The 27,688-nt window shown below is 36.4% G+C and overlaps 1 protein-coding gene across 1 annotated transcript; it reads left to right on the plus strand.

The window, feature by feature from the left end:
- The first annotated feature begins 2,927 nt into the window (after positions 1-2,927).
- Positions 2,928-25,836, plus strand: LOC137487459 (uncharacterized). Its single transcript, XM_087240198.1, has 23 exons — positions 2,928-3,123; positions 4,375-4,719; positions 4,897-5,139; positions 5,291-6,640; positions 6,837-7,340; positions 7,965-8,059; positions 8,165-8,215; positions 8,318-8,693; positions 8,810-8,980; positions 9,084-9,195; positions 9,289-9,309; positions 11,439-11,542; positions 19,848-19,994; positions 21,238-21,582; positions 21,759-22,001; positions 22,153-23,124; positions 23,289-23,792; positions 24,417-24,511; positions 24,619-24,669; positions 24,772-25,147; positions 25,264-25,434; positions 25,538-25,649; positions 25,743-25,836. The coding sequence occupies exons 1-23, from the start codon at positions 3,075-3,077 to the stop codon at positions 25,756-25,758; spliced, it is 6,453 nt and encodes a 2,150-aa protein (XP_087096324.1). The 5' UTR covers positions 2,928-3,074; the 3' UTR covers positions 25,759-25,836.
- Positions 25,837-27,688: the final 1,852 nt, after the last annotated feature.

Consider the following 27,688-nt stretch of genomic DNA (forward strand, 5'->3'; position numbering starts at 1 on the left):
AATATATGTTTGCACCATTTGAATATTAAAATTGCCCTCCGCACTCTTATCTCTTATCTTTACCAGTGATGTATCAACAATGGGTTTTGGTAGTAACCATTCAGGAGTATTTGACCATGGAACCCTAATAACTTCCCTTAACCTTCGTATAGATGTTTAGCTAACAACAGACGCTACTCCTGACAAAACCCTATTAGCACTCGGACTCTGCGCATGCGCTCACAGGATTTGTTTACAATTATTAAACGTTTAGAGTCAGCCAGAGATGGCGTTTATCGTGTACTACATAGCATACGTTTATGGCAGCACATCACCTCAAATACTTTTTATTTTTTGATTAGGTTCATTTTACAACATCATGGCTGCAACAGCCACAATATAACAGGAGTGTCTAAAAAGCTCCCAGCACCAAGCCTTGCACCACTAGTTAGAATCTGTAGTTGAATTCAGAATTATTAGCCCCCCTTTGATTTTTGTTTTCTTTTTTAAATATTTCCCAAAATTATGTTTAACAGAGCAAGAAAATTTTCACAGTATGTCTGATAATATTTTCTTAGTCTTATTTGTTTTATTTCGGCTAGAATGAAAGCAGTTTTCATTTTTTTAAATGCCAATTTAAGGTAAATATTATTAGCCCCTTAAACCAAAATTTTTTTTTATGACAGAACAAACCATTTTTACAGAATGACTTGCCTATTTACCCTAACCTGCCTAGTTAACCTAATTAACCTAAATAAGCCTTTAAATGTCACTTTAAGTTGTATAGAAGTGTCTAGAAAAATCTAGTCAACTATTATTGACTCATGGCAAAGATAAAAATATATCAGTTATTAGAAATAAGTTATTAAAACTACTATGATTAGAAATGTGTTGAAAAAAATCTCTCTGTTAAACCGAATTTGGGAAAAAAAAAACAGGGGGCTAATAATTCTGACTTTAACTTATATAAAAATATATTATGTAATACATGACATGTAAACTAATCATTCTAACAATAATAATAAAATAAATTTATAAAATAAATATTTGATACTGGCCACACAATTTAAGTAAAAAAAAAAACAAACAAAAAAAAAAACAGGTTATACTTTGTGCTTTTTCTCAATGTCGAGAGAGAGCCACACACCAGATGGCCTCACTAACTCGTTTAGTTCTCTAGACATGCGGTACAGGTGAATTGGGTTGGCTAAATTGTCCGTAGTGCGTGAATGTGAGTGTGGATGTTACCCAGAGATGGGTTGCGGCTGGAAGGGCATCCGCTGCGTAAAAACTTGCTGGATAAGTTGGCAGTTCATTCCGCTGTGGCGACATCAGATTAATAAAGGGACTAAGCCGACAAGAAAATTAATGAAATACTTAGGTGATGTATTTTTCTGTTAAAAAAATTTAACTTGGTTTGGAATTTTTTTAAATAAAAAAATAAATAAAATAAGATCAATATCATTAGCCCACTTTCATTTTTTCCCTTTTGGTTTGCCTACAGAACAAACCACTATCCAATAACGAGATTAATTATCCTAATTTGCCTGGTTAACATAATAACTTATTACGTAAATTGCTCTATAGTATCTTAAACACATTATTGGAAAAATAGTATGTACTCTCACCATGGCAAAGCAGGAACATATGAAAATCTTTTAATATCAAATGGGCGTAACTATTTGATAAAGCATTGCTTATTAAAACGTTTCAGTAAAAAGTGAATTTCAAACTTTTATTTGTGAAAAGACAGAACATTCATTCCTTCATTTTCTTTTCGGCTTAGTTCCTTTATTAAACTGGGGTCCCCACAGTGGAATGAACTGCCAACTTATTCAGCATATGTTTTTTTACACAGCGGATGCCCTTCCAGCTGTAACCCACAGGGAAAGAGAAGACAGAAAAAATTAATTTATTATTTTTAACCCAATATTTCTCTTAAATTATGCAAACTTTTTTATGGAAATTTCATTGATTAAAATTTTTATCCATTCATAAAAATATGTAAATTTCTAAAGGTTTTGAAAGTACAATAAATGTTTACAATGTGAATGCTACAGTCCGCATTATCCGATTTCTTTTAAGAAGAGAAGAAATATAAAAAATCAGAATTGACTCTACAATAAACAGGAATACAAGTAGGATATTAACTCAATATAAAATAGTTGTATAGAAGATAACAAAAATAAAAAGACATGATGACAGCAACAATAAAACAGACGTAATATACAAGTAATAAAAAAAGAATTTTAAAAAATGAACTTAGTGGAAGAAGCATGAGGGTTTCATATTTCTATCTGCTTGCCATTTTTAGTTATTAGATAAACATACGGCTTTAAGCAGTGTCAATTTTTATTAAGAAGTTTTCAGGGGAAAAACTTAAGAACCTATTGTGTATTAATAAAAATGACATTTTTAATGTGATTTATGTTCTGTTAAATGCTTTTTGTGTTGCTTGTTTTTTGTGATATATGTGATGTGAACGCTGATATGGTTGGGTACTGTGAAGTCAAAGAAAAAAATTCTACTTGTGGACAATTAAAAAGTAAAGTAAAAACATTTGCCATTCAATAATAATAATAATAATATTAATAATAATAATAATAAAGTAAATTTAACACATTTTTAAATAATAATAATAGCTTAATAGATATTACATTACTATATAAATATAATACAATATAGTATCATATATATTATTATTTCGTTTTTATTTTCCGGTTTGAGTATCCTATAGCACATCATGTATTTTAACTGAAGAGTTGTTTTATTGATGACGATTTATTCAAATAATTCTGTAAAACCCAAGCATAAACTTTGGGAGATTTTACATGTAAAAATTTAAACATTTTAGATTCCTTTAGGTGACTTTAAATGTCAGAACTGTCCGTGATATTTCAAATAATAACATCAACCGCATTATTCGAAATTCGTTCTAAAGATTCCATGGACTCATTACGTCACCGCGGTGAAGCTGCAAAAGAGCAAACACTTAAGAAACATCTTCAAAACACCTCTCGCTTGAACACAGACTGACGGCTAGTTTACTAGTCGAGCAAAAGCGACGATCACAGTGTTTTTACCACGTTTCATTGATGCCGAGTTTGCCTTCTACTGTCACTGTCATGGCGAACAGCTCAACAGGTAAATTCTTGTTTGTATTTATTAGTGTACAAAGGTTTGAGGCCTACTCTCCAAGTACAATATCTATGCTTATAAATTCAACATGGACGTCAACATCGTAATTCATAATTTATGCGTAATGTGACATTACATCTGATGAGCGTGTGTAGGCTATTTTATCAGGGAAAATTTGGTTTTATATTTACAGATTTGGACTTTCTCCTTAATAATATAATTTCTGAAAAGTATTTTTTGTTCATTTTAAATAGTGAAATCACAATAACGTTAGCAGCAAATGATTATCAAAGTACAACATTGTTCACAGTCAAAATAGTGCTAATGCTGTTTCATGTCTTACTTACATGTGATTTCAGACCAAATAATCAAAGGTAAACATAAGGAACATGTCACAAGTCTTCACTGAACAAATGAGTGAATATAAAACCAACTTTAAGTTACCTCAATGGCTAATTTGAACATATTACAGACATCACAACCTTGCTTAAGTAGGAAGCCTCCATTTCTGGGGCATCAGGCGTCCACTATGAATATGTGGGAGATTCCAGGAGACATATTATATGTAATGTTGTCTGACTAAATAAAAGAAATGTGAAATTTAAATTAAAATAGGATGGTTATTTTATCCGGTTTACAACTGTACACTTGTAATATATAACCTTTTCCTTACAGGAGCTTGAATAATTTGACTTTTCAATAACTTTATATGATATTTAAATGGTCATTTTAAAATCTTTATGATATTTTAATGACAATTAACTGACCAAGAAACTAAAATCAGTTATGCTATATAGTAATACACAATTAATATGTCTAGTCATGCATTGCTAATATTGGTAACATTAACAATTAATAAAAACAAAAAATAATTATATTATAATATTAGTTTATGTTTTTATGTGATACGAGAATGCAATTATTAGATTTAATGTTTTGTCGTGTCTTTGTTTTTCTCAGTTGTTCAGAATAAAAAGTGGCAGGGATGTAACTCAGATGACATAAATATTTTCAATATAAGTATCATCATACAATGTTTAGATAAGTGTTATTTATATGTTGTCTATATACAAATTATTTTGATCCGTGTATCTGGATCCAAACTGATTGGCCATTATTACATTTAACCCTTAACACACACACACACACACACATGCACACATTGTGAAATTATGTTTATTGTAAACTCTTTAATTTATTAAATTGAAAGAAAGTGAATATATTAACTTAAAATCTTTTTTTTGTCATTGTTTTCAGAAACGCAACCAAACAGGAAGAAGAATTGCCTTTGTGCATTCTTCAAAAATAAACGGCTGGCTTTACAGAAAGCCAGTCAGTGTCGACGTCGAGACTGTAAAGTATCTCCTTTACAGCCTCCGTCTGACACAGAACCACCGGGTCCACAGCCAGGCCCATCAACAGATAATCTTCAGCTTGGTCTGTCCAGCTTTGAGTCTCTGGCTGTAGACGATCAGACAGATCTTCAGTCTGGTCCGTCCGGCCTCAGGTCTCGAGCTGTAGACGATCAGCGTGATGTTCAGCCTGGTCCATCCAGCAATAAGCTAACCAACTTTGCAGAAAACAATCAAGAGCCAGCTGAAGGTGAGCTTGTCGTTTTTATGCAGTTTTTTTGTACTTGTGTCAAGTAACCCTATGTATATAGCATATGCTGCACTAATACTGTGACATTATGTTTATTGTTTAAAATTTAATACATTTTCAAGTTAAAGAAAGTGACTGTAGTAACTAGAAATCTTTTTTTTTTGTCATTGTTTTCAGAAACACAACCAAACAGGAAGAAGAATAGCCTTTGTGCATTCTTCAAGAATAAATGGCTGGCTTTACAGAAAGCCAATCAGTGTCGACGTCGAGGCGGTAAAGTCTCTCCTTTACAGCCTCCGTCTGACACAGAACCACCGGGTCCACAGCCAGGCCCATCAACAGACGATCTTCAGCTTGATCTCTCCAGCAATAAAACAACAAACTTTGAAGCAAACAGAGCCACTGCAGAGCCAGCTGAAGGTGAGCCTTTTCATACTTGTGTCATGTAACCCTATGTACAGCCTATGATGTACAAATGCTGTGACATTATGTTTATTATTAAATATTTAATTAATTTTCAAGTTAAAGAAAGTGAATGTAGCAACTAGAAATCTTTTGTCTTTGTTTTCAGAAACACAACCAAACAGGAAGAAGAAAAGCCTTTGTGAATTCTTCAAAAAGAAATGGCTGGCTTTACAGAAAGCCAATCAGTGTCGACGTCGAGGCAATAAAGTATCTCTTTTACAGCCTCCGTCTGACACAGAACCAGTGGGTCCACAGCCAGGCCCATCCAATCTCAAGACAACATCTGCAGAAGATCAGCATGATCTTCAGTCTGCTCTGTCCAGCTTTGGGTCTCTGGCTGTAGACGATCAGGCTGATCTTCAGTCTTGTCTGTCCGGCCTTGAGCCTCTGGCTGTAGACATTCAGGCTGAACCTCAGCTTGGTCTGTCCAGCTTTGAGCCTCTGGCTGTAGACGATCAGGCTGATCTGCAGTCTAGTCCATCCAGCTTTGAGCCTCTGGCTGTTGAAGATCAGGCTGAACTGCAGTCTAGTACATCCAGCCTTGAGTCTCTGGCTGTTGAAGATCAGGCTGATCTGCAGTCTAGTCCATCCAGCCTTGAGTCTCTGGCTGTTGAAGATCAGGCTGATCTGCAGTCTAGTCCATCCAGCCTTAAGTCTCTGGCTGTTGAAGATCAGGCTGATCTGCACTCTAGTCCATTCACCCTTGAGCCTCTGGCTGTAGACGATCAGACTGATCTTAAGCTTGGTCTGTCCAGTTTTGAGTCTCTGGCTGTAGACGATCAGGCTGATCTGCAGTCTAGTCCATCCAGCCTTGAGCCTCTGGCTGTAGACGATCAGGCTGATCTGCAGTCTAGTCCATCCAGCCTTGAGCCTCTGGCTGTAGACGATCAGGCTGAACTTCAGCTTGGTCTGTCCAGCCTTGAGCCTCTGGCTGTAGACGATCAGACTGATCTTAAGCTTGGTCTGTCCAGTTTTGAGTCTCTGGCTGTAGACGATCAGGCTGATCTGCAGTCTAGTCCATCCAGCCTTGAGCCTCTGGCTGTAGACGATCAGCTTGATCTTAAGCTTGGTCTGTCCAGTTTTGAGCCTCAGGCTGTAGACGATCAGACTGATCTTAAGCTTAGTCTGTCCAGTTTTGAGCCTCAGGCTGTAGACGATCAGACTGATCTTCAGCTTGGTCTGTCCAGTTTTGAGCCTCTGGCTGTAGACGATCAGACTGATCTTAAGCTTGGTCTGTCCAGTTTTGAGCCTCTGGCTGTAGACGATCAGACTGATCTTAAGCTTGGTCAGTCCAGTTTTGAGTCTCTGGCTGTAGACGATCAGACTGATCTTCAGCTTGGTCTGTCCGGCCTTAAGTCTCTGGTAGTAGTCGATCAGTCTGATCTTTATCCTGGTCTTTCCAGCAATAAGTCAGCAAACTCTGATCCAAAACCAGCCAATCCAGAGCCAGATGAAGGTGAGCCTAATGTCATTTTATTGCTGTTTTTCAAACGTGTAAAGTAACCCTTTTAAGTCATGTATTTATTTATTCACAGTATTTTTGTTAGTTTCAAAATCCTAAAATCATTTTTGGTTGATAGTCTCTGTATATGACTTCTGATATTGAGTGATTGAGTGCCATTTTCTAACTTTTTTGTGTCTGGGGTTTCTAGAAAAAACAACAGATGTTGAGAAGAACAGAATCAATACATTCTTCAACAAAACGCGGCAGACTGTAAAACCTGTACTCAAAAAGAACAATGTGGTTAATCCACGGCCGGACACAGGTTCAGCTGCTGCAGAGCCAAATCCACACACTTCTGAGCCAGATCCACCTGCATCAGAGCCAGAACCACCCATTCCTGAGCCAGACTCACTTATCCCTGAGCCAGAACCACCCATTCCTGAGCCAGACTCACTTATCCCTGAGCCTGATTCACCCATTCCTGAGCCAGAACCACCTGTTCCTAAGCCAGACTCACCCATTCCCGAGCAAGTAGTTCGATTTCATCTGCAGGATCAAACTGACAATTCTTCAGACAAAGAATCTTCAGATGAAGAATCTTCAGAAGATTCCCAGCCTTGTTCGTCCAAGTTTGTTCGAGCACCTACCAAGCACAGACGTATTGGAGACAAAAGCTGGTTGAGAACCATCGCATCGCCGGGTCCAAATATCCGTGAGTGTTTTATCTTTTCTTGTTCGTTTACTGATGATTGTTCCTAGTTTCCATAGTACCTCTGTTTATTTATACCTGTTTATTTATGTGTAGTGTACAAATAGTCATGATCGAATTTGATTGATTTCCTAATTGCCTGTTAGAATATGATTGTAAAGAAAGTGGTTGTCGTCTTGTTTTTTTTCAAACTTGAGTTATATTTAGATGACAAATGTCTTATGTAAACACACTCAAACAGCCATTACGATTTAGTTTCAGACACAATTTACCACACCAGACCAAACTACTCAAGTATTTCAGGCTTAAGCCTTGGTCATATTGCACTAATCACCCCATAGACTTCCATTCAAACATGTCAATAAGTCAGACCAAAAACACAAACTTTGACTGGCGAATTTGCACTACGTGAACGTGTGAAACCAGTAGAAGATAAAAATCATCTTGTTTTATCTCTTCGTAGCTGAATTTTGCATGGTCAAACTGTAGTGCGATTGCGGCTTTATTTTAAAACTAGATTGTATAACTTATTTAAGAACTGTAGATTTATATCTGTAGAAGTTGGAACAAAACACTTCTGTATTCCATTTTTTGTTAAAAAGTATTAACATTTGTGCTTTTTTGCAGTTCCATTTTCTGCAGTATACGAAGTTGGAGAGAAGCTTGGAGAAGGAGGCTTTGGCGAAGTGTTTGTGGGGCTCCACAAGCTTAATCAACAACATGTAAAATACATATCAGCGCTTACATTTCAGTCATATGTTTCTAATTTCCAGAGTAAAAAGATTTCATTAGAGTTTACCCAACATCTCTTTTTTTTGTTTTTGCAGGTTGCCATCAAATTTGTGAAGAAGACAAGAGCAGACCGGTATATCAGAATAGTAAGTTGTCCGTGAACATATTGTATATATTTAAATGCAAATGATCTTAAATGCTAGTGACATTGAAAGATACCTAACCTTTTGTTCAACTATTTTCTCCAGCCTGGGCTTTCCAAGCCGCTGTTGGCAGAAGTGTCATTAAACCTGCTGCTGAATCAACAACCGATAAGCCCTTACATCGTTCACATGATAGACTGGTTTGATGAGGAACAACGCTACATACTCATCATGGAGTACCCGCAACCCTGCGTGAATCTGCTCAGCTTTATAACTCAGAACAAAACAAAGAGTGAATCTGAGGCACGTAGCATTTTGTACCAAGTGGTCCTCGGATGCAAGCACTGTCTCGACAGAGGTATCTTCCATCGGGACATCAAGTTAAACAACTGCGTGATCAACACCGAGACACACCAAGTCAAACTGATAGACTTTGGCTGTGGTGATCTCCTCAAGAGTGTCTATGTGGGTGGATTTACTGGTGAGTTGGGTTAGCTTTCATACAATGAGATGTGTTTACTGTGATACTAATATAATGGATATCTGAAAGTGGAAATGTTTGCTTAACCTGTCTATGTCTTGCATTTTTATGAACAGGAGGATGCTGTCCACCAGAGTATGTTGCGACCCTGGCATATCGGGCAGACCCAACAACGGCGTGGTCTCTGGGCTATCTGATGTACAAACTGATGTGTGGCACCTACCCCTTTAAATCACTGGAAGACATGAAGACAAACAGTCTGACTTTTCCATTGGGCCTATCCAGAGGTTAGAGAACACTATAGTACCAGTATCACAATGGCCGTAACACAGCAAACTTTCAAACTTGACACTGTCAGTAACTAACCAGCTCTCTTGTAAACACTTGCAGAATTCCAGGATTTGATCTCGGGGTGCCTGATTACTGATCCAAACAAAAGATCCACCGTAGATGACATCCTAAACCACGAGTGGTTTCAGCAAATGCCAGCAGCAGGAGTCAGGTATTGTTTCTTAGGAGATAATGACAGAAATCAATTTCTAAATCTAAACAGTGCTATCAAACATGAACCTTAACTTTTTCTTTTTCTATCCAGCACAACCTGCACGAAACGGACATGAAAGAGTCTTCAATCAAGCAAACTTATTGTAAAGGGATAGCTCAGCCTATTAATAAAGAAGAATGTTCTGAGGTCCTTGTTGTTTGTAATGTAAGTCAATAGTTACTGTTTCTGAGATGAAAAATAAACACAAAGAAATCCAAATAAACAGTGTCTCATTTCAAAGAAATTAATTCAAGTACTATTAGCTTTATACATGTGTGAGTTCATTTAAAATTGTTTTCACACTTGTCTTATTTAGTTCGGTTGAATCGCATTAGAGTTCGTTTTCCCTCTTGGTGCGGTTCGTTTGAGCAGTTGTGAGTGTAGCAATCGTACTCGAGTGCCACCAAAAGCGGACTAAAAAAAGCTCCTCCAGGAGGTCTCCGTACCCCTCAAATGAACCCTGGAGCGGTTCCCTTGTGGTGAGAACATGATCCGAACTAGAACAGATCCAACCTCAAAAAGGACTGCGGCTTTTTGGACTAATCCAGCTGCTGTAGTCCATTGTGCCGTGCATTATGGGATGTAGAGGAAAAATACTTGTTGACAGCGCTTTACCAATAATTTTAAACAGAAAGAGAGAGGGAAAAACATTACCTGATAGAGCGCTGGTAATATTTCCTGAAGATGACCATGTCGCAGTTTAGCTAAATTAATTCACGCCTCCTCACAAAGTGACTTGCGATGTGCATTCGCCGTTTGCAATGCATTTAAACATTTAAACAGCCGCAGCTGCGCTTCATTCTTCAAATGTATAGTTTGTCTAAATTAATGTATAAAAACTATATAGTACACTATGACCAGGGATACAATCAGCCAGTCAGTCGGCCCTCCATAGTGAAAAGCGCCACATTGTGTCTGCTGGTTTGTTTACTTGATGGAGATTGATACTGATCAGGATTGATACTGAATGGAGTTCCATTGCCATTTTCCAGCGCGTTAATTCTTACCAATCGAAAGCAGTTTAGGGAATGCATGTAATAACATCTGGCCAATGAGTGATGTGGATTTTGTCATATGACTGCATTTTGGTTTTTTTTGTTTTTTCAATTGGTTCAGACCAAATCAATCAGTGTGGTGTCAAAAGGACCCAAAAACGGCAGAAAAATGCATTTGTTGCCCTTGGTCAGGACTAAATGAACTGAACCACAGATGTGGAAGCACCCTTAATGTAATCTTACATTTTTATAGTGGTTGTCACATCCAGGATCCACATACTGTATAATAACACCCTGCTGCTGCAAACACATGTTACCCCTGTAGATCTATATACAGGTGGAGCTGGGGTGGAGGAGGAAAAAGATTGTTAGCTTTATACAAATGTGAGTTCATTTAAAAATGTAACTGTGCCTCTTAGGGTGCTTTCACACCTGTGGATCGATTCTTTTGTTCTGGAACAGGGATTAAATGGTTACAATGTTGCACTTTGTTCTTGGTATAGTTTGCTTTCACACAGCAAAGTTTCAACTACATAACCATAATGCACTGTGATATAGCCTGGTTGGTTAGTTCATTGGATTGTTTTGCTTTCTCACTACAACCGATTCGCTCCAGAGTTTGTTTCAATCCAGCCGAGACCACCTCATCCAGACAATCTCGGACCGATTGTTTTGGCACGGATCCGAGCGCGATTGCTGGATTCACACATGCCAAACGACCCGCTTACTGGGAAACCGTACCAGGTTCCGAAACAAAAGTCTAGGTTTGAAAGCACCCATAGTGTAATTTTGTATTTTATTGTGGTTGTCACATCCAGGATCCACATATAATAACACACTACTGCTGCAAACACATGTATCCCCTGTAGCAGACCTATACACAGGTGGAGCTGGGGTGGAGGAGGGAAAAGATTGCCAGCACTAACAACAATCAGGCAACAGTGACAATCACCTGAACCAACTAGTTGATGACAAAGCAGAACTTTGTCATTCTGTCATGACAACTCTAGATTTAGTAGAATAATTAATATGTTTACGTCAATGTTTATGTGTTCTGTCTTGGCATCGTAGATCTTCTACTTGCTGTCAGGGAAAAACAATAGTACCTATTGGTAACTTCCATTACATGAATCAATAAGGACCTCAGATTTGGCTAAAATATCTTGGCTTGTGTGAGTAAACTAACAGCTAATTGACCTGATTTAGGATGAACAGTCCCTTTAAGGGTTCTGACACAGTCAGCAAACCTGAGTATTGCTTGGGCAACATCCTGGAGGTGGCCGCTAACAAAGAAGAAACAATGAATAAAAGTGCAAGATATGATGTGGATCACAATAAATGCTTCTCAATCAGTCATGATTCAGTTATTCTCAATCTTTATTTTTTATTTTGCCTGATCAATACTTGCATATTTCTGTTGTTTTTCTATACTACAAAATGTTTCTACAGTTTTATTAATGGTGATAGCTCCAAATTGAGGCTTTTGTCAGGTTAAGCTCACTTTAGTGTGCACTGAATAAAATGTTTAAACACACACACACACACACACACACACACACACACACACACACACACACACACACACACACATCAACTATCTTTATGGTGAGTTCCCATAGACCTAATGATTTTAATAATGGACATTCTTATTTTGGGCAGCACAGTGGCTCAGTGGTTTCTAACAGGAAGGTCGCTGGTTCAAGTCCTGGCTGTCCACAGTTCAAAGACGTGGTATGGGTGAATTGGATTAACTAAATTGGTCGTTGTGTGTGAATGCGAGAGTATATGGGTGTTTCCCACACTGTAAAAAAGTTGACTCAACTTAAATTTTAAGGCAACAAACATAAGGACATTTTTGAGTTTGCTCAACTTAAATCGAGTCAAGTGTAGTAATTGGGTTGAAAGTTGAGTCAACTCAAAAATGTCCTGAAGTTTGTTGTCTTATAATTTTGAGTCAACTTCTTTTGTTTTTCACAGTGGGTTGTGGCTGGAAGGGCATCTGATGTGTAAAAGAAATGATGGAATAGTGTGGCATATACAGAAAGCCCCTGACACTGTGTGGGGTTAGAAAAACATGATTCATTTAGAAAAATGAATACTTAATGCGTATTTAACGCTCATAAAAGACCGTAACTTACCCATATTGGAGAATAATGAACCAATACTGCAATATTGACTTTGATTCATTTTTAAAATCAGCACTGTTCATCGCTGATTTACACTTGACACCAGGAGCCTCACATTTCAAGATAAAAACTACGTGTTTGCATTTTCCAAAACTTTAATCAAAGATGGCTGTGTTAAAATTAACCCCAACAGCATCACAGAGACGTCTATATGATGTTGGTATTTACATGTGGACTTTGTCTTTTCTCCTGACAGATATTAAACAAGTTTATAATACATCTTTATGATTATGATTTAGAATGTTTGGAAAACAGACCTTTAAAAGGGTTTATAAGATTACTGTAAAAAGCAGATGTTTCAGAGACCAAATGCTCTTTAAAATATGTCTTACAGATGTAACATTTGTGTGTGCCATATGGGTCAGTCATTATATAAAGAGTCAGAATTATTAGGCCCCCTGTTTATTTTTCCCCCATTTCTGTTTAACACAGCAGATATTTTCAACACATTTCTAAACATAATCATTTTAATAACTCATTTCTAATAACTGATTTGTTTTATCTTTGCCATAATGACAGTAAATAATATTTGACTAGACATTGTTCATGACACTTTTATTCAGCTTAAAGTGTCATTTAAAGGCTTAACTAGGTTAATTAGGTTAACTAGGCTGTTTATGGTAATTAGGCAAGTTTAAAAAAACAAGACTTTCTCCTCAAGAAAAAATATTATCAGACATACTGTGAAATTTTCCTTGCTCTGTTAAACATTATTGGGGAAATATATAAAAAAAGGGGCCAAATAATTCTGACTTCAACTGTATATTATTAGTTGAAGCCCTCGTGAACAATTAACCCCCCTGTATATTTTTCCCGCAATTTCTGTTTAACGAAGAGAAGATTTTTTCAAGACATTTCTAAACATCATGTTTTTAATAACTGACTGTACATAACATTTTACTAGATATTTTTTAATTTACAGTGTAAAAAAATCTGATGAATTAGTCCTGATGGCATGTCTTACAGATGTAACATTTGTGTGTGCAATATGGGTCAGTTATTTTATATATATATATATATATATATATATATATATATATATATATATATATATATATATATATAGTTGAAGTCATTATTATTATTCCCCTTTGTTTATTTTTTTCTTCAATTTCTGTTTAACAGAGCAGATTTTTTCAACATATTTCTAAACATAATAGTTTTATTTAACTTATTTCTAATAACTGATTTATTTGATCTTTGCCATGATGACAGTAAATAATATTTGACTAGATATTGTTCAAGACACTTCTATTCAGCTTAAAGTGACATTTAAAGGCTTAACTAGGTTAATTAAGTTAACTAAGGCAGGCTAGGGTAATTAGGCAAGTTATTGTATAACGATGGTTTGTTCTGTAGACTATCGATAAAAATATAGCTTAAAGCTATATTAGCTTATAATTTTGTAATTAAAATGTTTTTTTTTTATTAAAAACTGTTTTTATTCTAGCCTAAATAAATTAAATAAGACTTTCTCCAGAAGAAAATATTATCAGACATACTGTGAAAATTTCCTTGCTCTGTTAAACATCATTGGGGAAATATTAAAAAAGAAAAAGAATTGGGGCAAATAATGGCCCGTTTACACTGTGTGGTACGGTACGGTATGGTACGGTTCGGTTCGGTTTGGTACGATTTATGGCCGTTACCACTGTCAATAAGCATACCGAACCAAACCGTACCGTACCACTTTTTCGGCATCCTTTCGAAAGGGTACCAAAACGAGAGAGGGTACCAAAAGGTGGTTACAGAGATATGTCATGATTTCGTGGAGCTATACAGAATGTAAATAAAGGATCTGCCATGTTGTAAGACAGCCAAGAGATTACATGGATATACTATATGCATATAATAACGAGCCATGGATGACCCGAGCTTAAACAAACCTTGTCGTCGTCTTAATGAACAGACACAAAGCTAAGAAGAAAAATCTGCCATGTCCTGTTGTTGCTTTACGAGACCGTCTAAAAGTGCAAGCGGTATTTGCTTTCTTACAGGAGCTCGCGATCGTGTCTATATTTGATATAGCAAACTTCTTGAGCTAATAATAATAACGTCCGCATGATTACTGAAGTGTCTCCGTCATCTGATCCATTCGGAAAGAAAAGGACAAGCGAGAGGGTGAAGCACTGGAAAAAAGGAGAAGTCTGGCAAAACACAGGAGCAAAAGTGTTTTAGCAACCTGAATCATGAACAAACTGCCATGTTTATCTTCAACTTTTGGACTATTATGAACTGGGAATGACAAAATTACTCTCTAACAGAGCTTACATGTGCTGGTAAAGATTACAGACATAGATGAGAGGTTTGCTCTGACTGTGGGCTATATTGCGTGTGTTTTTGAACTCAAATAAGTACTAATGTATGATGTGTGCAGTTTTCCTGTAATTAATAATATATCAAAGACTGTAAGGGGCTGTATGTGTTCATATTTGTTGCATTTATTAATTTATTATATATAATTACAGACGTTACAGTAGGTTATTTCGCACTGTCATTGATCTGCAGTTATAATCAAATCCTGTTCATAGAAAAGTTAGTAATAAACATTTATAAACAAGTATTTATGTGTATGAAGCATCTGTTTTGTGAGAAGTGTTTCTCATATGATATGTAAACGACCCATACAGCTTTACTGTAGACATTTATTCGAGCAAGCATGACGTCGACTTAAACTTTATGTTGTACACCACGCCCACCAAAAGGGTACCCTTTGTGGTGGAAACGCAAGCCTGATAAAGGTGACCCGTACCCACCCGAACCGTATCGTACTGTACCAGTCAGTGGAAACGAGCCAAAAAGCTGCACGCTTTGTGGATAAAAAAAAATAATTTTGGTACACTGACAATACAAGAATAATCAGACGGACAGTGAAAGTGGATTATTTTGCACCACGGAAAGGATTGCTACTGTAGAAAACATCGCATAAATTTGAAAAACCAAATGTTTCAAATTTATCTAAAACGCCAAACCACATAAGACAGCAATCTACAGCTGAAACATTTCCTTAAAAAACGGTCAATTAGGCCTTATATGGTAATGACAGTAGACAAAAAAAAACACTTTCAAACAGGCTTCTCGTACAGTGTGTACACAATATACGTCACACCCATTCACACACCCCGCCTCATATCAAAAACGTCTGATGCTGATTGGCCGACACCTGCGTGTCTTTAAAAGTCGTGTGGCTAGGCTAACGAGTTAGGCCAAAGGTAAATATTAACACGTACGAAAACATTCGAATAAGCTAAAAGATCAAAACTATGCAAAGTTCACCACCGTCCGTGCAACATGTACCATTTTCAAATAAAAACTATAATATAAAACCCGCATACGTTAAAATGGGAAACCAGCAGTTGGTTACTTTAATGGAGGTGTAACGGTTAGCTCCCCGGAGCTAGAAACTTTATCAAAACATTGACAAATCCATTTTAAACAGCAGACTCTAACGAAAATAAACAAATATATAACATTAGAGTAGGTAATTTAAAAATACTTACTAACTTTGTCCAACAAAACCCTAATGACTTCTTCTTATTATTATTTTGAGTTTTATTGGCAGTTAGCATACAAACTTTTTTATATATATATATATATATATATTCCTACACCACTTATATCTTTATGTCTAAATCCTTTTATCTAATTTAGACATTTAAAAATTTTATACAGTCCTCATCTGACTTGTTTTTTAGTATTTTAATCAAATTAAAATTTGTATTGATTCTTTTTTAATTTAAAATAAACACTTTCCTTTCCCTATTGTACTTTGGACACTTCTTAATAACATGCTCCACGGTTTCTTCTTGCCCACAAAAATCACATCTTCCTGTCTGATGTTAATTCATTTTGTACAATGTACTGTTAAGTCCTGAGTCAAAAATCGAATTCTTGATATTATCCTCTCTTTCCTCCTACTTCTACTCGTTATTCTTCCTTTATCCACATTTCTTTGAATATTAAACAACCACCTCCCATTTTTCCTTTCTCCCATTGTTTTTGCCACCCACTTTTTAAAATTTGCTTAATTAAAACCTTTATCTCACTTTTACTATATTTTATTTCCATGTCTGTAATTGATTTCCTTGTAGCTTCTTTAATCTGCCAACTCATTCCCTGTTATTCCGCTACGAGTTTCTAATCCCATCAACTGAATGTGATTTATTGTTTGCAATATCTCGATCAATATATCCTTTCTGCTTTCAGAATGTCCACTCTCTAATGTCATCAGTGAGTAATTTAAGTCGAACATACCAATGCTCCTAACCGTCTGTTTTCCTCAACCCATTGAAGTGCCATTAGTAATGCCACCATTTCTCCAGTATACACTGAAAGGTCATCTGATATTCTTTTAATAACTTTAATTCTAAAATCTATTACTGTGTATGCTACCCCCACTCTGTTTCCTCTATCTTTAGATGCTTCTGTATATATTAAAACATGATTAAAATATTTGTCTTTAATATATGTTTGCACCATTTGAATATTAAAATTGCCCTCCGCACTCTTATCTCTTATCTTTACCAGTGATGTATCAACAATGGGTTTTGGTAGTAACCATTCAGGAGTATTTGACCATGGAACCCTAATAACTTCCCTTAACCTTCGTATAGATGTTTAGCTAACAACAGACGCTACTCCTGACAAAACCCTATTAGCACTCGGACTCTGCGCATGCGCTCACAGGATTTGTTTACAATTATTAAACGTTTAGAGTCAGCCAGAGATGGCGTTTATCGTGTACTACATAGCATACGTTTATGGCAGCACATCACCTCAAATACTTTTTATTTTTTGATTAGGTTCATTTTACAACATCATGGCTGCAACAGCCACAATATAACAGGAGTGTCTAAAAAGCTCCCAGCACCAAGCCTTGCACCACTAGTTAGAATCTGTAGTTGAATTCAGAATTATTAGCCCCCCTTTGATTTTTGTTTTCTTTTTTAAATATTTCCCAAAATTATGTTTAACAGAGCAAGAAAATTTTCACAGTATGTCTGATAATATTTTCTTAGTCTTATTTGTTTTATTTCGGCTAGAATGAAAGCAGTTTTCATTTTTTTAAATGCCAATTTAAGGTAAATATTATTAGCCCCTTAAACCAAAATTTTTTTTTATGACAGAACAAACCATTTTTACAGAATGACTTGCCTATTTACCCTAACCTGCCTAGTTAACCTAATTAACCTAAATAAGCCTTTAAATGTCACTTTAAGTTGTATAGAAGTGTCTAGAAAAATCTAGTCAACTATTATTGACTCATGGCAAAGATAAAAATATATCAGTTATTAGAAATAAGTTATTAAAACTACTATGATTAGAAATGTGTTGAAAAAAAACTCTGTTAAACAGAATTTGGGGAAAAAATAAACAGGGGGCTAATAATTCTGACTTTAACTTATATATAAATATATTATGTAATACATGACATGTAAACTAATCATTCTAACAATAATAATAAAATAAATTTATAAAATAAATATTTGATACTGGCCACACAATTTAAGTAAAAAAAAAACAAACAAAAAAAAACAGGTTATACTTTGTGCTTTTTCTCAATGTCGAGAGAGCCACACACCAGATGACCTCACTAACTCGTTTAGTTCTCTAGACATGCGGTACAGGTGAATTGGGTTGGCTAAATTGTCCGTAGTGCGTGAATGTGAGTGTGGATGTTTCCCAGAGATGGGTTGCGGCTGGAAGGGCATCCGCTGCGTAAAAACTTGCTGGATAAGTTGGCAGTTCATTCCGCTGTGGCGACATCAGATTAATAAAGGGACTAAGCCGACAAGAAAATGAATGAAATACTTAGGTGATGTATTTTTCTGTTAAAAAAATGTAACTTGGTTTGGAATTTTTTAAAATAAAAAAATAAATAAAATAAGATCAATATCATTAGCCCACTTTCATTTTTTCCTTTTTGGTTTGGCTACAGAACAAACCACTATCCAATAACGAGATTAATTATCCTAATTTGCCTGGTTAACATAATAACTTATTACGTAAATTGCACTATAGTATCTTAAAAACATTATTGGAAAAATAGTATGTACTCTCACCATGGCAAAGCAGGAACATATGAAAATCTTTTAATATCAAATGGGCGTAACTATTTGATAAAGCATAGCTTATTAAAACGTTTCAGTAAAAAGTGAATTTCAAACTTTTATTTGTGAAAAGACAGAACATTCATTCCTTCATTTTCTTTTCGGCTTAGTTCCTTTATTAAACTGGGGTCCCCACAGTGGAATGAACTGCCAACTTATCCAGCATATGTTTTTTTACACAGCGGATGCCCTTCCAGCTGTAACCCATCACTGGGAAAGAGAAGACAGAAAAATTTAATATATTATTTTAACCCCATCTTCCTCCTAAATTATGCAAACTTTTTTATGGAAATTTGATTGAATAAAATTTTTATCCATTTATAAAAATATGTAAATTTCTAAAGGTTTTGAAAGTACAATAAATGTTTACAATGTGAATGCTACAGTCCGCATTATCCGATTTCTTTTAAGAAGAGAAGAAATATAAAAAATCTGAATTGACTCTACAATAAACAGGAATACAAGTAGGATATTAACTCAATATAAAATAGTTGTATAGAAGATAACAAAAATAAAAAGACATGATGACAGCAACAATAAAACAGACGTAATATACAAGTAATAAAAAAAGAGATTTAAAAAAATGAACTTAGTGAAAGAAGCATGAGGGTTTCATATTTCTATCTGCTTGCCATTTTTAGTTATTAGATAAACATACGGCTTTAAGCAGTGTCAATTTTGATTAAGAAGTTTTCAGGGGAAAAACTTAAGAACCTATTGTGTATTAATAAAAATGACATTTTTAATGTGATTTATGTTCTGTTAAATGCTTTTTGTGTTGCTTGTTTTTTGTGATATATGTGATGTGAACGCTGATGTGGTTGGGTACTGTGAAGTCAAAGAAAAAAATTCTACTTGTGGACAATTAAAAAGTAAAGTAAAAACATTTGACATTTAATAATAATAATAATATTAATAATAATAATAATAAAAAAGTAAATTTAACACATTTTTAAATAATAATAATAGCTTAATAGATATTACTATATAAATATAATACAATATAGTATCATATATATTATTATTTCGTTTTTATTTTCCGGTTTGAGTATCCTATAGCACATCATATATTTTAACGGAAGAGTTGTTTTATTGATGACGATTTATTCAAATAATTCTGTAAAACCCAAGCATAAACTTTGGGAGATTTTACATGTAAAAATTTAAACATTTTAGATTCCTTTAGGTGACTTTAAATGTCAGAACTGTCCGTGATATTTTAAATAATAACATCAACCGCATTATTCGAAATTCGTTCTAAAGATTCCACGGACTCATTACGTCACCGCGGTGAAGCTGCAAGAGAGCAAACACTTAAGAAACATCTTCAAAACACCTCTCGCTTGAACACAGATTGACGGTTAGTTTACTAGTCGAGCAAAAGCGACGATCACAGTGTTTTTACCACGTTTCATTGATGCCGAGTTTGCCTTCTACTGCCACTGTCATGGCGAACAGCTCAACAGGTAAATTCTTGTTTGTATTTATTAGTGTACAAAGGTTTGAGGCCTACTCTCCAAGTACAATATCTATGCTTATAAATACAACATGGACGTCAACATCGTAATTCATAATTTATGCGTAATGTGACATTACATCTGATGAGCGTGTGTAGGCTATTTTATCAGGGAAAATTTGGTTTTATATTTACAGATTTGGACTTTCTCCTTAATAATATAATTTCTGAAAAGTATTTTTTGTTCATTTTAAATAGTGAAATCACAATAACGTTAGCAGCAAATGATTATCAAAGTACAACATTGTTCACAGTCAAAATAGTGCTAATGCTGTTTAATGTCTTACTTACATGTGATTTCAGACCAAATAATCAAAGGTAAACATAAGGAACATGTCACAAGTCTTCACTGAACAAATGAGCGAATATAAAACCAACTTTAAGTTACCTCAATGGCTAATTTGAACATATTACAGACATCACAACCTTGCTTAAGTAGGAAGCCTCCATTTCTGGGGCATCAGGCGTCCACTATGAATATGTGGGAGATTCCAGGAGACATATTATATGTAATGTTGTCTGACTAAATAAAAGAAATATGAAATTTAAATTAAAATAGGATGGTTATTTTATCCGGTTTACAACTGTACACTTGTAATATATAGCCTTTTCCTTACAGGAGCTTGAATAATTTGACTTTTCAATAACTTTATATGATATTTAAATGGTCATTTTAAAATCTTTATGATATTTTAATGACAATTAACTGACCAAGAAACTAAAATCAGTTATGCTATATAGTAATACACAATTAATATGTCTAGTCATGCATTGCTAATATTGGTAACATTAACAATTAATAAAAACAAAAAATAATTATATTATAATATTAGTTTCTGTTTTTATGTGATACAAGAAAGCAATTATTAGATTTAATGTATTGTCGTGTCGTGTTTTTCTCAGTTGTTCAAAATAAAAAGTGGCAGGGATGTAACTCAGATGACATAAATATTTTCAATATAAGTATCATCATACGATGTTTAGATAAGTGTTATTTATATGTTGTCTATATACAAATTATTTTGATCCGTGTATCTGGATCCAAACTGATTGCCCATTATTACATTTAACCCTTAACACACACACACACACGCACACATTGTGAAATTATGTTTATTGTAAACTCTTTAATTTATTAAATTGAAAGAAAGTGAATATATTAACTTAAAATCTTTTTTTGTCATTGTTTTCAGAAACGCAACCAAACAGGAAGAAGAATTGCCTTTGTGCATTCTTCAAAAATAAACGGCTGGCTTTACAGAAAGCCAGTCAGTGTCGACGTCGAGACTGTAAAGTATCTCCTTTACAGCCTCCGTCTGACACAGAACCACCGGGTCCACAGCCAGGCCCATCAACAGATAATCTTCAGCTTGGTCTGTCCAGCTTTGAGTCTCTGGCTGTAGACGATCAGACAGATCTTCAGTCTGGTCCGTCCGGCCTCAGGTCTCGAGCTGTAGACGATCAGCGTGATGTTCAGCCTGGTCCATCCAGCAATAAGCTAACCAACTTTGAAGAAAACAATCCAGAGCCAGCTGAAGGTGAGCTTGTCGTTTTTATGCTGCTTTTTTATACATGTGTCAAGTAACCCTATGTATATAGCATATGCTGCACTTATACTGTGACATTATGTTTATTGTTTAAAATTGTATAAATTTTCAAGTTAAAGAAAGTGAATGTAATAACTGGAAAACTTTTTTTTTGTCATTGTTTTCAGAAACACAACCAAACAGGAAGAAGAATAGCCTTTGTGCATTCTTCAAGAATAAATGGCTGGCTATACAGAAAGCCAATCAGTGTCGACGTCGAGGCGGTAAAGTCTCTCCTTTACAGCCTCCGTCTGACACAGAACCACCGGGTCCACAGCCAGGCCCATCAACAGACGATCTTCAGCTTGGTCTCTCCAGCAATAAAACAACAAACTTTGAAGCAAACAGAGACACTGCAGAGCCAGCTGAAGGTGAGCCTTTTCATACTTGTGTCAAGTAACCCTATGCATAGCCTATGATGTACAAATGCTGTGACATTATGTTTATTATTAAATATTTAATTGATTTTCAAGTTAAAGAAAGTGAATGTAGTAACTAGAAATCTTTTGTCTTTGTTTTCAGAAACACAACCAAACAGGAAGAAGAAAAGCCTTTGTGAATTCTTCAAAAAGAAATGGCTGGCTTTACAGAAAGCCAATCAGTGTCGACGTCGAGGCAATAAAGTATCTCTTTTACAGCCTCCGTCTGACACAGAGCCAGTGGGTCTACAGCCAGGCCCATCCAACCTCAAGACAACATCTGCAGAAGATAAGCATGATCTTCAGTCTGCTCTGTCCAGCTTTGGGTCTCTGACTGTAGACGATCAGGCTGATCTTCAGTCGTGTCTGTCCGGCCTTGAGCCTCTGGCTGTAGACATTCAGGCTGAACCTCAGCTTGGTCTGTCCAGCTTTGAGCCTCTGGCTGTTAAAGATCAGGCTGATCTGCAGTCTACTCCATCCAGCCTTGAGCCTCTGGCTGTAGACATTCAGGCTGAACCTAAGCTTGGTCTGTCCAGTTTTGAGCCTCTGGCTGTAGACGATCAGACTGATCTTAAGCTTGGTCTGTCCAGTTTTGAGTCTCTGGCTGTAGACGATCAGGCTGATCTGCAGTCTAGTCCATCCAGCCTTGAGTCTCTGGCTATTGAAGATCAGGCTGATCTGCAGTCTAATCCATCCAGCCTTGAGCCTCTGGCTGTAGACGATCAGGCTGATCTGCAGTCTAGTCCATCCAGCCTTGAGCCTCTGGCTGTAGACGATCAGGCTGAACTTCAGCTTGGTCTGTCCGGCCTTGAGCCTCTGGCTGTAGACGATCAGACTGATCTTAAGCTTGGTCTGTCCAGTTTTGAGCCTCAGGCTGTAGACGATCAGACTGATCTTCAGCTTGGTCTGTCCAGTTTTGAGCCTCAGGCTGTAGACGATCAGACTGATCTTCAGCTTGGTCTGTCCGGCCTTAAGTCTCTGGTAGTAGTCGATCAGTCTGATATTTATCCTGGTCTTTCCAGCAATAAGCCAGCAAACTCTGATGCAAAACCAGCCAATCCAGAGCCAGATGAAGGTGAGCCTAATGTCATTTTATTGCTGTTTTTCAAACGTGTAAAGTAACCCACAGTATTTTTGTTAGTTTCAAAATCCTAAAATCATTTTTGGTTGATAGTCTCTGTGTATGACTTCTGATATTGAGTGCCATTTTCTAACTTTTTTTGTGTCTGGGGTTTCTAGAAAAAGCAACAGATGTTGAGAAGAACAGGATCAATACATTCTTCAACAAAACGTGGCAGACTGTAAAACCTGTACTCAAAAAGAACAATGTGGTTAATCCACGGCCAGACACAGGTTCAGCTGCTGCAGAGCCAAATCCACACACTTCTGAGTCAGATCCACCTGCATCAGAGCCAGAACCACCCATTCCTAAGCCAGACTCACTTATCCCTGAGCCTGACTCGCCCATTCCTGAGCCTGATTCACCCATTCCTGAGCCTGATTCACCCATTCCTGAGCCAGAACCACCTGTTCCTAAGCCAGACTCACCCATTCCTGAGCAAGTAGTTCGATTACATCTGCAGGATCAAACTGACAATTCTTCAGACAAAGAATCTTCAGATGAAGAATCTTCAGAAGATTCCCAGCCTTGTTCGTCCAAGTTTGTTCGAGCACCTACCAAGCACAGACGTATTGGAGACAAAAGCTGGTTGAGAACCATCGCATCGCCAGGTCCAAATATCCGTGAGTGTTTTATCTTTTCTTGTTCGTTTACTGATGATTGTTCCTAGTTATCATAGTACCTCTGTTTATTTATACCTGTTTATTTATGTGTACTGTACAAATAATCTTGATCGAATTTGATTGATTTCCTAATTGCCTGTTAGAATATGATTGTAAAGAAAGTGGTTGTCATCTTGGTTTTTTTTCAAACTTGAGTTATATTTAGATGAGAAATGTCTTACTTAAACACACTCAAACAGCCATTACGATTTAGTTTCAGACATAATTCGACACACCAGACCAAACTACTCAAGTATTTCAGGCTTAAGCCATGGTCAAATTGCACTATTCATCCCATAGACTTCCATTCAAACATGTCAATAAGTCAGACCAAAAACACAAACTTTGACTGGCGAATTTGCACTACGTGAACGTGTGAAACCAGTAGAAGATAAAAATCATCTTGTTTTATCTCTTCGTAGCTGAATTTTGCATGGTCAAACTGTAGTGCGATTGCGGCTTTATTTTAAAACTAGATTGTATAACTTATTTAAGAACTGTAGATTTATCTCTGTAGAAGTTGGACAAAACACTTCTGTATTCCATTTTTTGTTGAAAAGTATTAACATTTGTGCTTTTTTGCAGTTCCATTTTCTGCAGTATACGAAGTTGGAGAGAAGCTTGGAGAAGGAGGCTTTGGCGAAGTGTTTGTGGGGCTCCACAAACTTAATCAACAACAGGTAAAATACATATCAGTGCTTACATTTCAGTCCATATGTTTCTAATTTCCAGAGTGAAAAGATTTCATTAGAGTTTACCCAACATCTCTTTTTTTTTGTTTTTGCAGGTTGCCATCAAATTTGTGAAAAAGACAAGAGCAGACCGGTATATCAGAATTGTAAGTTGTCTGTGAACATATTGTATATATTTAAATGCAAATGATCTTAAATGCTAGTGACATTGAAAGATACCTAACCTTTTGTTCAACTATTTTCTCTAGCCTGGGCTTTCCAAGCCGCTGTTGGCAGAAGTGTCATTAAACCTGCTGCTGAATCAACAACCGATAAGCCCTTACATCGTTCACATGATAGACTGGTTTGATGAGGAACAACGCTACATACTCATCATGGAGTACCCGCAACCCTGCGTGAATCTGCTCAGCTTTATAACTCAGAACAAAACAAAGAGTGAATCTGAGGCACGTAGCATTTTAAACCAAGTGGTCCTCGGATGCAAGCACTGTCTCGACAGAGGTATCTTCCATCGGGACATCAAGTTAAACAACTGCGTGATCAACACCGAGACACACCAAGTCAAACTGATAGACTTTGGCTGTGGTGATCTCCTCAAGAGTGTCTATGTTGGTGGATTTACTGGTGAGTTGGGTTAGCTTTCATACAATGAGATGTGTTTACTGTGATACTAATATAATGGATATCTGAAAGTTGAATTGTTTGCTTAACCTGTCTATGTCTTGCATTTTTATGAACAGGAGGATGCTGTCCACCAGAGTATGTTGCGACCCTGGCATATCGGGCAGACCCAACAACGGCGTGGTCTCTGGGCTATCTGATGTACAAACTGATGTGTGGCATCTACCCCTTTAAATCACTGGAAGACATGAAGACAAACAGTCTGACTTTTCCATTGGGCCTATCCAGAGGTTAGAGAACACTATAGTACCAGTATCACAATGGCCGTAACACAGCAAACTTTCAAACTTGACACTGTCAGTAACTAACCAGCTCTCTTGTGAACACTTGCAGAATTCCAGGATTTGATCTCGGGGTGCCTGATTACTGATCCAAACAAAAGATCCACCGTAGATGACATCCTAAACCACGAGTGGTTTCAGCAAATGCTAGCAGCAGGAGTCAGGTATTGTTTCTTAGGAGATAATGACAGAAATCAATTTCTAAATCTAAACAGTGCTATCAAACATGAACCTTAACTTTTTCTTTTTCTATCCAGCACAACCTGCACGTAACGGACATGAAAGAGTCTTCAATCAAGAATCTTATTGTAAAGGGATAGCTCAGCCTATTAATAAAGAAGAATGTTCTGAGGTCCTTGTTGTTTGTAATATGTCAATAATTACTGTTTCTGAGATGAAAAATAAACACAAAGAAATCAAAATAAACAGTGTCTCATTTCAAAGAAATTAATTCAAGTACTATTAGCTTTATAAATGTGTGAGTTCATTAAAATTGTTTTCACACCTGTCTTATATCAAGAGTTCCCACTTAGATAGGCTTGGCATTTATTGACCTTATTCTCCGCAGACGAGCGGGCGCTGCCATTTGAATCTTTTTGGCACGAGACTTCCGGTCTCATTCACTTCCATTCATTTTTAGACATTAAAAACCGCTCGTTTCGCTGTTTGATGTTGCAAACTGATATTTCCTTGTTATATTATTCTACTTGGTCTGTAAAGTCATGCAAACATTTGTTTGTAGAGCAAGTAGTTTGACCGTTTTTTGCCGTTTATTATTCCTTGTCATTTCTCCCATAGGCGACTGAATCGGAAGTTCTAAGACAATCGCGAAAACAGGCGCACTTCCGCATTTGAGAATAAGGTCAATAGCAGGTTTGGCATGCTGTCCGGGAGAGAACACTGAGCTCGGAGATATTTGATCCGAGGGCTCCCGCCCGGTCTAGAAGCATATCAGGAGAACCAAGATCAGCTCCCCCCTTAAAGGGGGTGAAAAAAGGAGGAGATGGGGTGGAAGGGGGGATTCTTCCAAAAAGAAGATAGAGCAATAAGCAGAAAGTGATCCATTTATATTAAGCTAGGATCATTCTGATTGGATTGTTACTGATTACAGATGAGTGGCCAGCGGTGCACAATCATATCACGTGCTCCTCTCGAAATTAGTTTATTAAACTTCACTGTTCGGTTGAATCGCACTAGAGTTTGTTTTCCCTCTTGGTGTGGTTTGTTTGAGCAGATTTGAAATTGCACTCGAGTGCCACCAAAACGGACTAAAAAAGGACAAAGTGACTTGCGATGTGCATTCGCCGTTTGCAATGCATTTAAACATTGTTTTCCAGCCACAGCGGCGCTTCATTCTTCAGATGTATAGTTTGTCTAAAGTGATGTATAAAAACTATATAGTACACTATGACCAAGGATACAATCAGTTTCATTGTCATTTTCCCGCACGTTTCCATTGTATCATTTCTTGCCCTTGGTGAAAGATGTGAAAATGTGAAGTGATGTGGAAGCACCCTAAGTGTAATCTTACATTTTTATAGTGGTTGTCACATCCAGGATCCACATACTGTATAATAACACCCTGCTGCTGCAAACACATGTTACCCCTGTAGGAGATCTATATACAGGTGGAGCTGGGGTGGAGGAGGGAAACGATTGTTTGCTTTATACAAATGTGAGTTCATTTAAAAATGTAACTGTGCCTCTTAGGGTGCTTTCACACCTGTGGATCGATTCTTTTGTTCTGGAACAGGGATTAAATGGTTACAATGTTGCACTTAGCATCTTTATGATTATGATTTAGAATGTTTGGAAAACAGACCTTTAAAAATGTTTATAAGATTACTGTAAAAAGCAGATGAGACCAAATGCTATTTAAAATATGTCTTACAGATGTAACATTTGTGTGTGCAATATGGGTCAGTCATTATATAAAGAGTCAGAATTATTAGGCCCCTGTTTATTTTTCCCCCATTTCTGTTTAACACAGCATATATTTTCAACACATTTCTAAACATAATCATTTTAATAACTCATTTCTAATAACTGATTTATTTTATCTTTGCCATGATGACAGTAAATAATATTTGACTAGACATTGTTCATGACACTTTTATTCAGCTTAAAGTGTCTTTTAAAGGCTTAACTAGGTTAATTAGGTTAACTAGGCAGGTTAAGGTAATTAGGCAAGTTATTGTTTAAC

Source organism: Danio rerio, chromosome 2, assembly GCF_052040795.2.
Source record: "Danio rerio strain M-AB ecotype USA chromosome 2, GRCz13ab, whole genome shotgun sequence".
In the NCBI taxonomy this organism is placed as follows: Eukaryota; Metazoa; Chordata; class Actinopteri; order Cypriniformes; family Danionidae; genus Danio; species Danio rerio.

Bases quoted from the DNA above. Each gene is read 5' to 3' on its own strand.
- LOC137487459 (XM_087240198.1), top strand. From the start codon at position 3,075: ATGCCGAGTTTGCCTTCTACTGTCACTGTCATGGCGAACAGCTCAACA. The intron at 7,341-7,964 runs GTGAGTGTTTTA...GCTTTTTTGCAG, and splicing joins ATCGCCGGGTCCAAATATCC to TTCCATTTTCTGCAGTATAC. The intron at 24,512-24,618 runs GTAAAATACATA...TTGTTTTTGCAG, and splicing joins ACAAACTTAATCAACAACAG to GTTGCCATCAAATTTGTGAA.